The following is a 13,265-nucleotide window of genomic DNA, read 5'->3' as shown; positions in this document are numbered from 1 at the left end:
TCTGTAAACTGCTTAGAGAGAGCTGTAAAGCACTGTGAAGCGATATATAAGTCTAAGTGCTATTGCTACCGTAAGTGTAATTTCTACTCATTAAAAAAGTTCCAACAGGGCTTCCGGTTCTGCCCCGTGGCAACATGGCTGAGGGATTGCGGGGCTCTGCACCTCATGGCTGGTTTCGCTCTGCCAGGGGACCCTAAAATGGGTCTAAAGTTGCCCCGGAGAGGCGACGAAGGAGGGGCACCCCAATGATCACGGAATGACAGCGGTCGATCTGTTCGATCCGGGGGAAGCCCTCCAACCCAACAGGAGAAAGGCTAGCTGCACATCAGTGTCTAGCCCAAGCTACCAGCAGCCAAAGTCCAAGTGCACAAACCAGAACAACGTGCTTGGAACAGGGTGAAAACATTGATCTTCTCTCTTCTATTTTGTAATTGATTCCCTGGAAAAAATTCCCAAAGCAAGAAATCCTCCGAAAATGAAAAGGGAGGGGATTGTACCCCCACCCTTCCATAGATGGAAGCGGTGAATTAACTTCACGAGGGAATACATTGAAATGAAATTAATAATGTTATAGTCTGGATAAATCTGAAAATTAAGAATAATCGTTAAGATTTTATATCTAAAAGAGTTTTGATGAAATTATAAAAACACAATTCGTTTGAAAAGTTGGAAAATAAATAAATACTGACATCTAGTGGAGAATTAGAGTATAGAACAACAGCAACACTGACTCAGAAATTTGCAAGATGCCCAGAAACAAAGAATAATCTGTTCCCTTGAACTTTAATAACTTTCAGCCAAATAGGAAACAACTGAGAACAAAGAAAGTAAACATACTGGGCCATATATTACAAATTGAGAACTATACTTGCTTCAAAAACAGCTGACCTTCTGGGATTATAAATATTTACTGAGCTGTAATCTTTTCTGTGTCTGCAGAAAAAGAAAAACTTTAACTATTGGCTAATCTAGGGGGGAATTTTACTGGATAGTCAAATATTTTGGACTGCAACCTTGGCTGGAAGATAAATTGTAAAACCCCTGAACAGAAGAAACATGATAAAATACTGCCTTCAGTGGTGCTTTGATAATTGGAAACACATTGGATTATTTAAAAAAAAACCATATATAAAAAGATAAGAACTATATAAAATTTGGTTGTTTGGACTTTAAGATTGGCTGGTTTAAAAGGCAAAACACAGAGACTATGGTACCGGTGAAAGTACATTTGGAAGGGGAAGATAAAATGGATGCTGCACACCTATTAAAAAGTGGCAGTAAACTACATATAATATCCTTTTTTGAAGGCCCCAGCCTGGAACATCAGAACTCTGCAGGAGCAATAATTCAAGACAAGGCAAATACTTCCCAGGAGGAAGTGTATGCAATGCTGCGATAGATTCAAATGACAATAATTTCAAATCATGATGAGATTAAAAACAATTTTGCTGGCATAAATGAGCACATTTCCAACTTAAACTTACAAGTAAAAGTTCTCAGAAAATGATGAAAAAGAATGAACAAACAGACCAGATAACAGAATATAAATCAAAGGTCGGCAACCCAAAAAGGGAAACTACAGATGAAGAGAACTACAAACAAAAGAAAATTTGAAAGGTTTTACCATAACAAGGGAAATGGAAAAGATATTCTATATTTCATGACCTCAAAATCAACTTGAAGATTGAAAAGAAAATCTAATAAAATGGACTATAGAGCAACCAGGACAATCATTAAAGTTTGGGAGACAAAAAAATACATGTCTTACCTAACTTGTTTTTTCTATTCCAAACAGCAGTTACAAAAATAAAGGGAAAAACCCCTGGGCAAGTTGAATACATTAATTTGGAAAACTACTTGGCAAAAGAAGGAGGATAGAATCAGATTTGAGATATTTGATGCAATCTAACTGAGGGAGTACTATTGTTTGAATATGGTTAAAAGAATAGATACATTATGGATATAAAGGGGTCTCATAGTAAGAGAGATAAGACATACAAGTAGTATAGTATTTTTTATTGTGAAATGTGAAATATGAAAATATTGGGTATATGAATGAAAAGTTTGGATATTTAAAGGTTACTAACTTTGAGAAAACTATGACTGATAAGAATGGTTTGAATACAGAGGGAAAATTAAGTTTAAATAAGAATTTTGAAAACAGGACATATAGTGATTTAATAAGATGATTACTATAAATACAACTGAAATATAAACTGATAAAAAAGATGCTATGTGTTGATGTTACTGTTATTTGTATAAATACAAGAAAAAGGTTTATATTTAACTTTATATGTATTGAATTTTAAGTATTATATTTGCTATATGTTGATAAACGAAGAATACCATTGGATGAAGAGAAAATCAAAGAAATATATCACTAATTAACATATTGATTATGGAATTATAGAAATGAATTATTGTTTTTTAAACATATGAACCCAGACAACACACTGTTTACTAAGCACTAAAGAATGCTATTGTAAAAAATTTAAAAAATATAATTTAAAAAGTTCCAACAAATAGCAATGTGGATTTTATATACTCAGGATCACATTCAGAAATAAAATATGTTAGTATATTAATGGAAGCTATTTTTAAAGAAATTAGAAATCAGAAGTACAAGATTATTGAATTATAGAGCTGGAAAGGCTCTAATTCACATGACTCTTTTAACTGGGTTATTGGGGGTAAGCATGTTGTGCAAACCATAAAAACTGTGAGGGCATTAGTTTTAACTTGGGTTGTTTGGATCTAAACTACTGACTGAGAATTGAAATCACTGGCTTAATTCTGTTACATAAATAGAACCTAAAGAAATCCGACATTTAAATGAGTTGGCAGCAACAAGAGATATTTCCTATTAGCATTGACATATCAGCTTTCTTTTGCATGACATATGGAGGATCTTAGGTCCAGAATAGGACAATTCACCATGGCCAACTAGCCACGACCAACTAGCTGTTGCAAGCTCACTGCCGCCAACTTACCCCAGGAAATGTGACACATTTAACTCACCTTGGGGACAACTCACCACAGGAGCTGGCCAAGCATATGGGCAGAATATGCAGAGTGTGGCAAGAGGATGGAGTGCACTAGCAGCAGTAGCAATAGCAGCTGCTGCCCTGGCTGGCCAGCCAATGCTCGGCACAAACTGGTGTGGGCCATAGCGGGACTGCGCTAGGAGCGCCCCTCCTGCTCAGCATATCTGATGTGACTATGGTGATGCCAGCGCCCAATGCTACCTCCTCTCTGGGCTACATATAGAAGAGACCATGGAGACTTCCGGTTTTGCGTCGTGGCTGGGGCCCCTGAAAAGAGCCTAAAGTCGCCCCGAAGAGGTGATGCAGAAGGAGGGATGCCTTGTCGATCATGGAAGATATGATTTAGAATTAAAATAGCATCTTTTTTCTTCTTTTGATATGGGAAATTTGAAAATAAGATTGGTATGAATAAAATTTTTAGCTATATAAATGTAATTAATATTGAGAAAATCATAATTGACAGATATTTTAAATATTGATAGGAAATCAAACTTTAATAAGAGCACGAAAAACAGGAAATTGACTTATGAATTGATGTTATTTCTATAATATTAGTAAAATATGATGATGTCTATAATTTTGTATACATCAATAGTACTAAGAATTGTAATTGTTTAATGAGGGGAAAAGAGAAAAATATGGGGAAGAAAGGAAGATCAAGGAAAAAATACTGGATTGTGCAGTATTGAATAGATTTATATTGAAGAGTTAATGTTAAATATGTGAACCCAGACAACATGTTGTTTGCTAGGCTCTAAAGATTGTAATTTTAAAAAAATAATAAAACCTATAAAAAAAATTGGGCAACCTTTTGTCAGGGATGCAATAAGTTCTCCTGCCTTGGGTAGGAGTTGGACTAGATCTCCAAGGTCCCTTCCTGCCCTATGATTCAATGAGTTCTGAATAAAGGAAAAGAGGCTCTCACTAGCTTGTTTTTTGGGGTGGCAAGAAATGAGTGAAGATTTTCTCCAACAGTTTTTGAAGGTGTCAGATATGGGGAAGACTAGTTTAGAGGTTTAGTCAACTAAATGACATAAAGCGACCACCATTTAATTAAGCCTGGAATAAAACAAACACCATAAAAGAAAGGAAAAAACAGGCCATGGATGGTGGGACAGGCAGTGAGGGGGATGAGTGGCATAGGCATCACCATGGTCACATCAGATGTGCCAGGCAGGGAGAGGGGCACTAACCTGCTGCAGCCTGTGTCAACTTGTGCGAAGCACCGGCTGGCTGGGGGTGGTGGTGACAGCTGCTGTTGCTACTGCTACTGGTGGCACGGTCCATCCTCTCGCCACACTCCGCATGTTCTGCTCACCCGCTTGTTCAGCTCTGCCCAGTCCATCATCTAGCCATGCACTCTGCCCACCCATCCACTTGCTCACCCAGCCAGCTCACCCTCCAGCTGCCTGTGCAGTCCATGCTCTCACTGCACCTTGTGAGCTCTGGCCACCCATTCACTCGCCCAGCCAGCTCCCGTGGAGAGTTGTCCCCATGGCGAGTTAACCATGCTGTTTTCCTGCAGTGAGTTGTCAAATGGCAAGCTGGGGGCAGCTAGTTAGCCACTGTGAGTTGTCCTAGACACTCTTAAGACACTCTGAGAACCATTTAGATTCCTTCAGTTGGTATGTACAGTATATTGTTCCTATGTCTTGTTATGAAAATTCTGTATTTCTGTATTCTCTGTTCCACTATATACTACTGTAGGAAGGAAAAGAAAGCTTTGTTTTATTCATGGCCATTTTGGCTTTAGAAAAGTATAAGCCTACCACTTTCTTTTCTTCCTTTTTGTTCCTTGGATTTCTCTCCTTGCTTTTCCACTTCCACATACCAGTGCATCCTCAACTTTGGTGGATATTTCCCCTATCATTGAGTTAATTCACTCAAATGGAGCTCCACAGAGTCCTTTTTTTCTGATCACAAACATACAAGTTGTCCTTTCCAATCCTTCCTTTTTATACTCCAGACTTTGTTAAATGCTGTATCTGAATACTGTGAATCATTGCATCTAGCCCTTAATTGTTGGTAATAATTCATCTTCTTGACTACAGTGATCTGAATATTCCTCTGCCATTGTTCTAATAATTGCCTTTATTTGTATTGTCCTATTGCAGTGGTGGCAAACCTATGGCACGGGTGCCAGAGGTGGCACTCAGAGCTCTCTCTGTGGGCACACGTGCCGTCGCCCCAGTCCTAGGCCTTCAGCTGGGTTTTATAAAACCTTTTCACTTTAGGCCTCCGCCGCCGTGCGCAAAAAAAAAAAGGTTCAATCAGTCAATTTCAACTTCTCACGGGAAAGAAAAAGATCTCGCAAAGTTGGAATTGATTGATTGAACTTTTTAGTTACACCCAGTCTGCTGTTACCACTGCAGCCACACCCACCCAATGGGCCACGCCCACCCAATGGGCCACACCCACCCGGCACTAGACGATGCATAAGTGGGTTTTGGGTTGCAGTTTGGGCACTCAGTCTCTAAAAGGTTCGCCATCACTGTCCTATTGATTTTAAAGCTTACCTATTGTAAGAAAGGTGTGCATCTATATCAAAATGCTGTGGGGAAGGAGGATGTGGCAAATACTTATACTACATTTCTCCCAATGTTTGGATCAAGTACTATTACTTTTCACTGTGCAAGTGATGGTACTTTTCTTAGCAGTCCTTAAGATCTGACCAAGAATTACCAGTCAATATGGATAGGGAGAAGACTTATGGGTTCTAACAAAGTCCTCCTCCTTTCTGCCCACTTAATCAAAGGGAAGAAAAAAAATTTTTTTTTTCTTCAAATGACAAAAGCTGCATTTCCTAAGGATTCTAGATTACTTTTCCCCCAGTAAGCAAATAGTGCAAAATTCTTTTGCACTACAAGGTAAATGTTCAAATACAACTACAAGTTACAATATCAGCAGTGGTGTCTTCTATGGATAGATTATTTCCCAATGAAATAGATGTGAAAGCGAATATATGGGAACATCCACAGGATAAAGAGCTGAAACAAATATCATCTGATGTAGAAATATTAAATATGCTGTTGAAATACTGAAAAATAATAAAAAATGTGGATAAAGTTGAAATGCAAACGACACACTAAGAGAATGATCTGGATAATGACTCCTGGCAGGATTTGGATTGTTTAAGTGTCAGCAGTAAGCACTATGAATTTTTCTATTTGTCATACTATTCATTTTTGGGTGAACCTGGGGAATTTCTTTATATGAGGCTGATAAACATGCCTCCTTTAAGTCAAGTCCAAATTCTGATGACAAGGATGTGTCCTTGGCAAAAATACAACCACTTTTTTGTACTAACTACTATAGGCAATACTGTTTAGCTCTCTCTCCAACACATGAAAAGATGGGCACCTCCGTTGACATAAGGTGTGATGCAGTGACGAGGATTTCTTTCCAGATTTAGTAACATCCAGAAAATGTTAACTATTATCTACAGAATTAAACTTGATCTGGAACTGTGAAGAATTTGTAACATTTTGAACATTCTCAAATTTGTTTCTTTAATCTACAGCTATCCAGCACTGAAATTAATTATATACATAAGACAGTTGGAGGTTTTATGTCAGATCTTATTTTACAAATCTTCCTCCATCTGCAATATCAGAAACATATTTTATTAACCTACATCTTAACCTGATTTACAATTCAGGAATTTATTGGCTCAAGTGCCTTTAAAGCCCTCATATAACATGACTGAAACCTAAAACATGATCAGTGAAGTTTCAAACTTCTTGTTTGAAGAATTTGGGTTGTGTTCTTGCATTATCGTCCTCTAATTCTTCGTTGCACTGCAGTTCCTGAGGGCTGTGTGTGAGGCGGAATATGACAACTGTATCATGCAAAATAGGGTTTGTTTCCTGAAGACCTACAATCCATTTGGCCAAGGTAGCCTTGTTTTCTGCCCCAACCATACACATGGCAAAAACAGGGCCCTCCTTAACTGTAGAGGAAACACAACATACAGTATCAGCATTATAAGGCAGCTCAAAAAAGATTACAAAGAGTTATAGGTGTGAAATATTCAACTTAAGCATCAGCAGACAATCGCAAACGCCTCAAAGCCAATTCATCATCCACTGTCAAATCCCAGAATACAGCTTGTTACTTGCATGCAGTTCTTGACTTACGACCATTCGTCTAATGCTTGAGTTTCAAACTCGATCGTATCACGTGACGTATCATGACGTATCAAGGTTTTTTACCTTTGCGGAGCTGGGGTGGGCGTGGCCTGCACATGATGCGGACTGCCAGTTTGACACCCCTGGTCTAATGACTGAAGTTGCAATGGCATTTTAAACAAGTCATTACACTTATGACCATCACAGCATCCTTATAGTGCAATCATCAAAATTTGGGAACTGGCATGCATTTAAGACAGTTGCTGTATCCTGGGGTCAAATGATTGACATTTGTGACCTTCCCAGTCACCTTCTGACAAGCAAAGTCAATGAGGGAAGCCAGATTTGCTTAATGACTGCATGAGTCATTAACAAAATTGTCATAAAATTGGGTGCAACTCACTTAACAATTGCCTTGCTTAGCATTGGAACTTCTGATACCAATTTGGGTTGTAAATCGAGGACTACCTGTATATGCATGGGACTTTACACAGATCCCACATCCTGGGAGTTCACATTTTCATAAGAGAAGTCATAAACAAGCAGGCAGGGATCTTTCTACCAAATGGTCATGTAAGACAAGAGAAGCTGTTACTTTAAACTCTATTCACTTTATTCTCCTATCCTTTCCTAGTTTTAACTTTGGGAAGGATTTCATCCTACTTGTTAGGGATGATGCATACAAAACAAAACATATATGATGGCTACCTTTATCTGTGTAAAACTCATAATCATCCAGAACATCCCTTTCTAGATCAATATCCAGATGCATGGGGTAGTAGAAATTCCTTTCTGGGTCAATCACTTCCACCATCTGTGAAGAGAAGCAAGGAAGTAGATACTTTTTTTCAATAGCAAATTAAATTATCTGATCAAAACCCTGCTATCTTTGGTTAGAAATAAACAGAAACATCCAGTCACTTATTCCTGTTCCTGTGTTCATCTCCATTAAAGCTACATGCTTCAGAGGATATGGCGGAGCAATCTCTATGACGTATTTTATTCTAACACTTAATCTCAATTTTCAGCAAGGTTTTAGAGATACCCAAAGTATAGTAAAGTTATTGGTCTCTACTATTTTTTATTGATTAGTGCTCGGGGTTCTTCCAGAGCCTGCCTATCCCTTCAGATGTCCTCTGAAGTACAAAAATACCATTTCCCCATATAAACAACTGAGAGCTCCCTGGGGTTCTTTTTCTCTGCTAAGCTAAATCCACAGAAATGAGCCTCTTTTCTCCATTTTTCCTGTAGCTGGATGCCCTCTTTTATTCCCCAGTTAAGAATTTGGGATCCCCAGTTTCATTTCTTTTGGCTTTTACATACTTGCACCTGAACATGTCAAAAAGAGATTTTGTTTAATGTACTTGGTGTTGAATTATTTTTAAAATAAACACAAATTGTCTATCATTTTGTTTCTCTCCTCCGGCCCTCACTTCCAAATAATTGATCAGAAATGAATGGAAGTGCTTTGTTGGAGCTTCGGCTTGTGCAAGACACAGCTTGCTCTTAAACAAAATTTAGTCTTTGTCTTCCAAAACCACCAATAATTACTTGCTCTTCTCTCTCAACTAAGACGTTAACACTAAAAATAGCACCAAACCATTCAGATATCAAATTCCTTTGTAGTATCCTGTTTAATTACACTGTTTCCATCTCTAAAATTTCTAAGCTGCACAAACTCTATCAGGAATAATTTTTCACACCCTGAATTGTTTCCCCCCTTTCCGCAGACAAACAATCATAGTTCATCCTTTTTTTTATAAGTTCATTTTGCACTGACACATGCTCACACAACTCCATCTGGTGCATTAGCAGAGAAATTACATGCATCCTTCCGTGTCTAGCTCAATGTTACAAGCAGCCTTTAGAGAAGATACCAAATATTAATTTACATGTTCTTCTGAAAGCTCTGCTCTGAGCACATAGTAATAAACACACTTGGACTTGAGCCATAAGCGAAAGGGGCCTTCAAGGAAAATGGGCTTTTCAGTGTTATGAGAAGTCAGCAGTGACTGCTGATCAGGGCTTTGGATTCCTGAAAGGCAGAGAAGAGACACAAAAAGAGCAGGTTATAAAAGAAAGGTTAATCAGCAGTTATTTTAAAATATTAAAAAAGTACGTCAACTCTAGCTCTTTAGTAAAATAAAAAGAGATTTGCTGTATTTTTTTAATTCAAAACAAGAATTCTCAGCATTATCAGCTATGTCCAAGGAAGAGTTTAGAAACCAGACTCCAAGAGATGCAGACTGAGATTTCTGGATAATGTCCACAAGTGTTTCAGATCCTCCTATTCATTCATATTATCGACTCTGAAGCTGGCAGCCAAAGCACTATATCCTGAAAACATTTTATAAGTCAGTATTTCACTTCATTGCCACAGTATTTCTGTCACTATATAATTCTCCTGTGGTTGTATTTCTAGTCCTAGAAGAAATGAAATAGCTAGAAAATAGAGAATTAAGTGCTAGCCATGAGAAAAAAAAAACAGAGAACAGAAAAAAATGCATGCAAAGGAAATTCCTTATTCTTTCCTCTCTGACCAATCTGTTACCATTCTAGTTTCAACATTTGTATTTCTGAGCTGAAGAATATGGATTGCACAAATCTTCTGCAATTGGTACACAAATATCCATGCTTCCCAAGTCTATTCAAGTCAATAATAGCTGTTGCAGGTATATATTGAGTCACATATTTTTGTAGAGTTCCTTCTGTTTCCTATGGCAGAGTGAGAAGGTAAGTAAGAAGGAAGAAACCAGCAGCTGGTAAGATTATTTTCTTTTCCTTTCATTTTTAACATAGCTAAAGAAGCACCCTTGTCTTACTTGTAGCTACACAGTGGCACCTACAGACATTACGATGGAAATCCCACTTCATTTGGTCCTCACATCTGAGATTATCCAGTCAGCACACACACACACACACACACACACACACAAAGACAGAAAGAGTTCCGTACCTATGATATGTGGATGATTAATTTCTTTTCCAGAATCTAGGACTTCCGAGTGGGTGATCTGCAAACGTTAAGATAGTTTAAATTCATTGGTGATCCAAAAGTTAGTAAAGGAGCAACATAATTACAGGAAGCCTTGAAGGGACAGAAGATAAAAATGAGAATGAAACAGGAGGATTAGGAGGTGAAATACAGGTAGTCCTTGACTTACAACAGTTCATTTAGTGACCATTCAAAGTTACAACGGCACTGAAAAAAGTGACTTATTACCATTATAGCATCCCCAGAGTCATGTGAATAAAATTTGGATGCTTGGCAACCGATTCATATTTATGACGGTTGCAGTGTCTCAGAGTCATGTGATTCCAAATCAATGGGGGAAGCCAGATTCACTTAACAACCACATTACTAATTAAACAACTGCAGTGATTCACTTAACAAATATGGCAATAAAATTCGTAAAATGGAGTAAAACTCACTTAACAAATTCCTCACTTAACAACATAAATTTTGGGCTCAACTGTGGTCATAAGTTGAGGACTATCTGTATTAGTAGAGGAGTAGATGGGTAAGGGAAGGAAGTATTTCTTCCAGAATATTTTCAGATTTAGCTTTCATTTACTTGAGAACTCCAAACTATGATTGTTTTTTTCTTTTACAAAGTTAAGATTTTCATAATTAAGCTTTCTGTAATTTCAGGAATATGTCTATATATTCCACACAAAGCCAGTGGCCCATATACTGTAAAAGGCCAAAATGTCAAGGTTTTGATTTTTTCTATTAAGGAATTTGAATGTTTGATACATGATAAAGGAAATGTACTACATCCAAAAGAAACACCAGTACTTCAAATTAGTGGAGAAACTAATCATTTCAATTGGCACAGTAAATTATCTACTATACTAGTAGGACCTTGCAAATTTCTCAATTTACCTGATATACTGTAACCTTGGCATTCAGGTCAGCTGCAATCCTCTGCAAGCTCAACTTTGCAAGTTCAATAGGATCTTCTGGCAGAGGAGTTGGGACTGGATAAGGATTGATATGCTTAAATTTAGGGAACCAGTACATGATCCTCTGGTATTTTCTTACAGGGTAGCTTTTATTACCAAAGATCTCGAGAAGCAAAAACTTGGTTTCCTGGTTTGGTATGACACCTTTAAGACAAGAGAAAGGACGAACTTATCAGGCTTGGGAAGAAACTGTTTTTATTTACCCATTATTGACACTTAACTAAATATATCTGTAAAGAGTGAGGTATCAATAAAAGAAATCATGGACAGAGACACTTAGATGTGTTGGTCCCATCACTGATAGAAAGAGCCAAAAGCAACAAAATCACTACCACATTGCTCAGAGGCAGGTACAGTTCCAAAGACAGCTTTTTGTCATCAACTGACTTCAAACTGTTGGTCCTGTATAACTCAATAGCAAATTTAGATGGTAATGTTCCACCACTTCCTTCCCGTAATTGTTCCATTTCTTCATATTAAGAGGAGAAAAAATACACAGTATTCTACTACTTCTTATGAACTATGTTGTAAAAATCTTTCCAAAGCAAACCCCCCAAAAAACTTCTCCAAGTGACCAGAAAGTTCTCCATTAACAGTTATTTTATAAGCAGTGTTAGTCAACATTCTATGTTAAGATTATTCATGTAATACATGGCACAATTTTTAAATTAAGAGCCAGCTTGTGGAGATGAAGGATCCCATGTTTTTTCACATACATATCATAAAGAAATCCCCACTTTTGGGGCCCTCTTGCTATTTTTATGTACATACCAAAGTGCTCCATCTGTTCAAGCAGCTGGACAGCACAATCCTGCTGCCTGGGGTAGTATTTGAGCATTTTTTGAAAAATATTTTGAGGAATAAACACTTTCTTAGGGAAGACATCCAAGATTTTGTTGTACACATTAATATCCTTCTCCACTCCAAATTCTGGCATTTTCTTTAGAGCTGCATAGATGAACTCTACGTGACCCGTGCGGCGGACATCCCGTTTGCAGAAGATGTCTATGGCTTTCTGAAATGTAGCTTTAGTTTTTTCATGTACAGATGTTGTCTCGAAGATATCTTCAATTTTCACTAACGACTGGTTGGCGGATTCTTTGCCACGTTTTTCATGGTTCTTTATGGCAAAGTTGGAAGTGCCAAGAACTGTGCTCATTTGGATACTTCTCACAGGAATCAACCTGGAGTTCTAAGACAAGCAGACAAAGTTTATTAGAGAGATGTAAGGATTGCAGACAAGAGAATCAGTCAAAGAAATACTGCAGTTACATAGACTCACATTTTTATGCAATCTCAGAAATTAAGAGAAGTTTTTAGGATTTTTTGTTTTGTACCTGGAAAGAAGAGCTTATTTGCAGTTGTAGAAGATCCTTTTTAAGAAAGGAGCCTCTTCTTGCAGAAAGCTCCCCAGCCACTAATAATGCCCTGAGACACTTCATGACAGTCCATCTGTTTTCCAGAACAATTGGGATCTACCAACTCCCCATTTCAGTGCCTCCAGAAAAATCAAAGACCTAAAAACAGAAGAAGATGAAATTATGGTTTCATTCAATGTCACAGCACCTTTTACATCTGTAGAACCAGAAGTAACAAAAGAACCCATGGCAGCAGTACTACACAGCATACCCGATCGAGCCAAGTACACTAAGATGGAGATATCCAGATTCATGGGACTCATCAACCTCTGCCTCATTAGCAGCTTTTAATAATATCAACAAATCAGAGGAACGCCCAATGGCTCACCACTCTCAGAACTCATAGCAGAGACTGTAATGCAGCATCTAGAAACAATAGCATACAACTAAAGTATGGATCCAGTAAATAGATGACAACTTTATCACAATAAAAAGGAATAACGAGGAGACACATGAGACAATCAACAATTGTCAAAGGAATAAAATTTACAAGACAAGAACAAAGCAACAACATACTCTCCTTCCTGGATAGCCTCATCAACAGAGGAAACATCGGCAAATTAGAAATACAAGTCTATAGAAAAACAACCTACACTAACCAAATGCTTGATTACCAAAGTAACAACCCAACCGCCCACAAAAGGAGCTATATAAGAACTTTGCTCACAAAAGTAAAAATGCACTGCAGCACCCAGAACACCAGAAAAAGG

At 37.8% G+C, this 13,265-nt stretch overlaps 1 protein-coding gene across 2 annotated transcripts in view; it reads right to left on the bottom strand.

The window, feature by feature from the left end:
* Window positions 1-6,544: 6,544 nt before the first annotated feature.
* ECSIT (ECSIT signalling integrator) overlaps window positions 6,545-13,265 on the bottom strand; it is an 11,410-nt gene continuing 4,689 nt past the window's right edge. For both annotated transcript variants that reach the window (XM_015813293.1, XM_015813294.1), the window contains exons 2-8: window positions 12,475-12,654; window positions 11,909-12,329; window positions 11,058-11,281; window positions 10,128-10,185; window positions 9,064-9,206; window positions 7,880-7,985; window positions 6,545-6,993 (exon numbers count right to left, since the gene is read on the bottom strand). In XM_015813293.1, coding sequence (XP_015668779.1) covers window positions 6,776-6,993; window positions 7,880-7,985; window positions 9,064-9,206; window positions 10,128-10,185; window positions 11,058-11,281; window positions 11,909-12,329; window positions 12,475-12,579 — 1,275 coding nt within the window. In that variant the 5' untranslated portion in view covers window positions 12,580-12,654 and the 3' untranslated portion in view covers window positions 6,545-6,775. The remainder of the gene's footprint in view (window positions 6,994-7,879; window positions 7,986-9,063; window positions 9,207-10,127; window positions 10,186-11,057; window positions 11,282-11,908; window positions 12,330-12,474; window positions 12,655-13,265) is intronic.

This window comes from Protobothrops mucrosquamatus, unplaced genomic scaffold, assembly GCF_001527695.2.
Source record: "Protobothrops mucrosquamatus isolate PMUCROS unplaced genomic scaffold, P.Mucros_1.0 scaffold150, whole genome shotgun sequence".
NCBI lineage: Eukaryota > Metazoa > Chordata > Lepidosauria > Squamata > Viperidae > Protobothrops > Protobothrops mucrosquamatus.
This window is presented reverse-complemented; position numbering and strand designations above follow the sequence as displayed.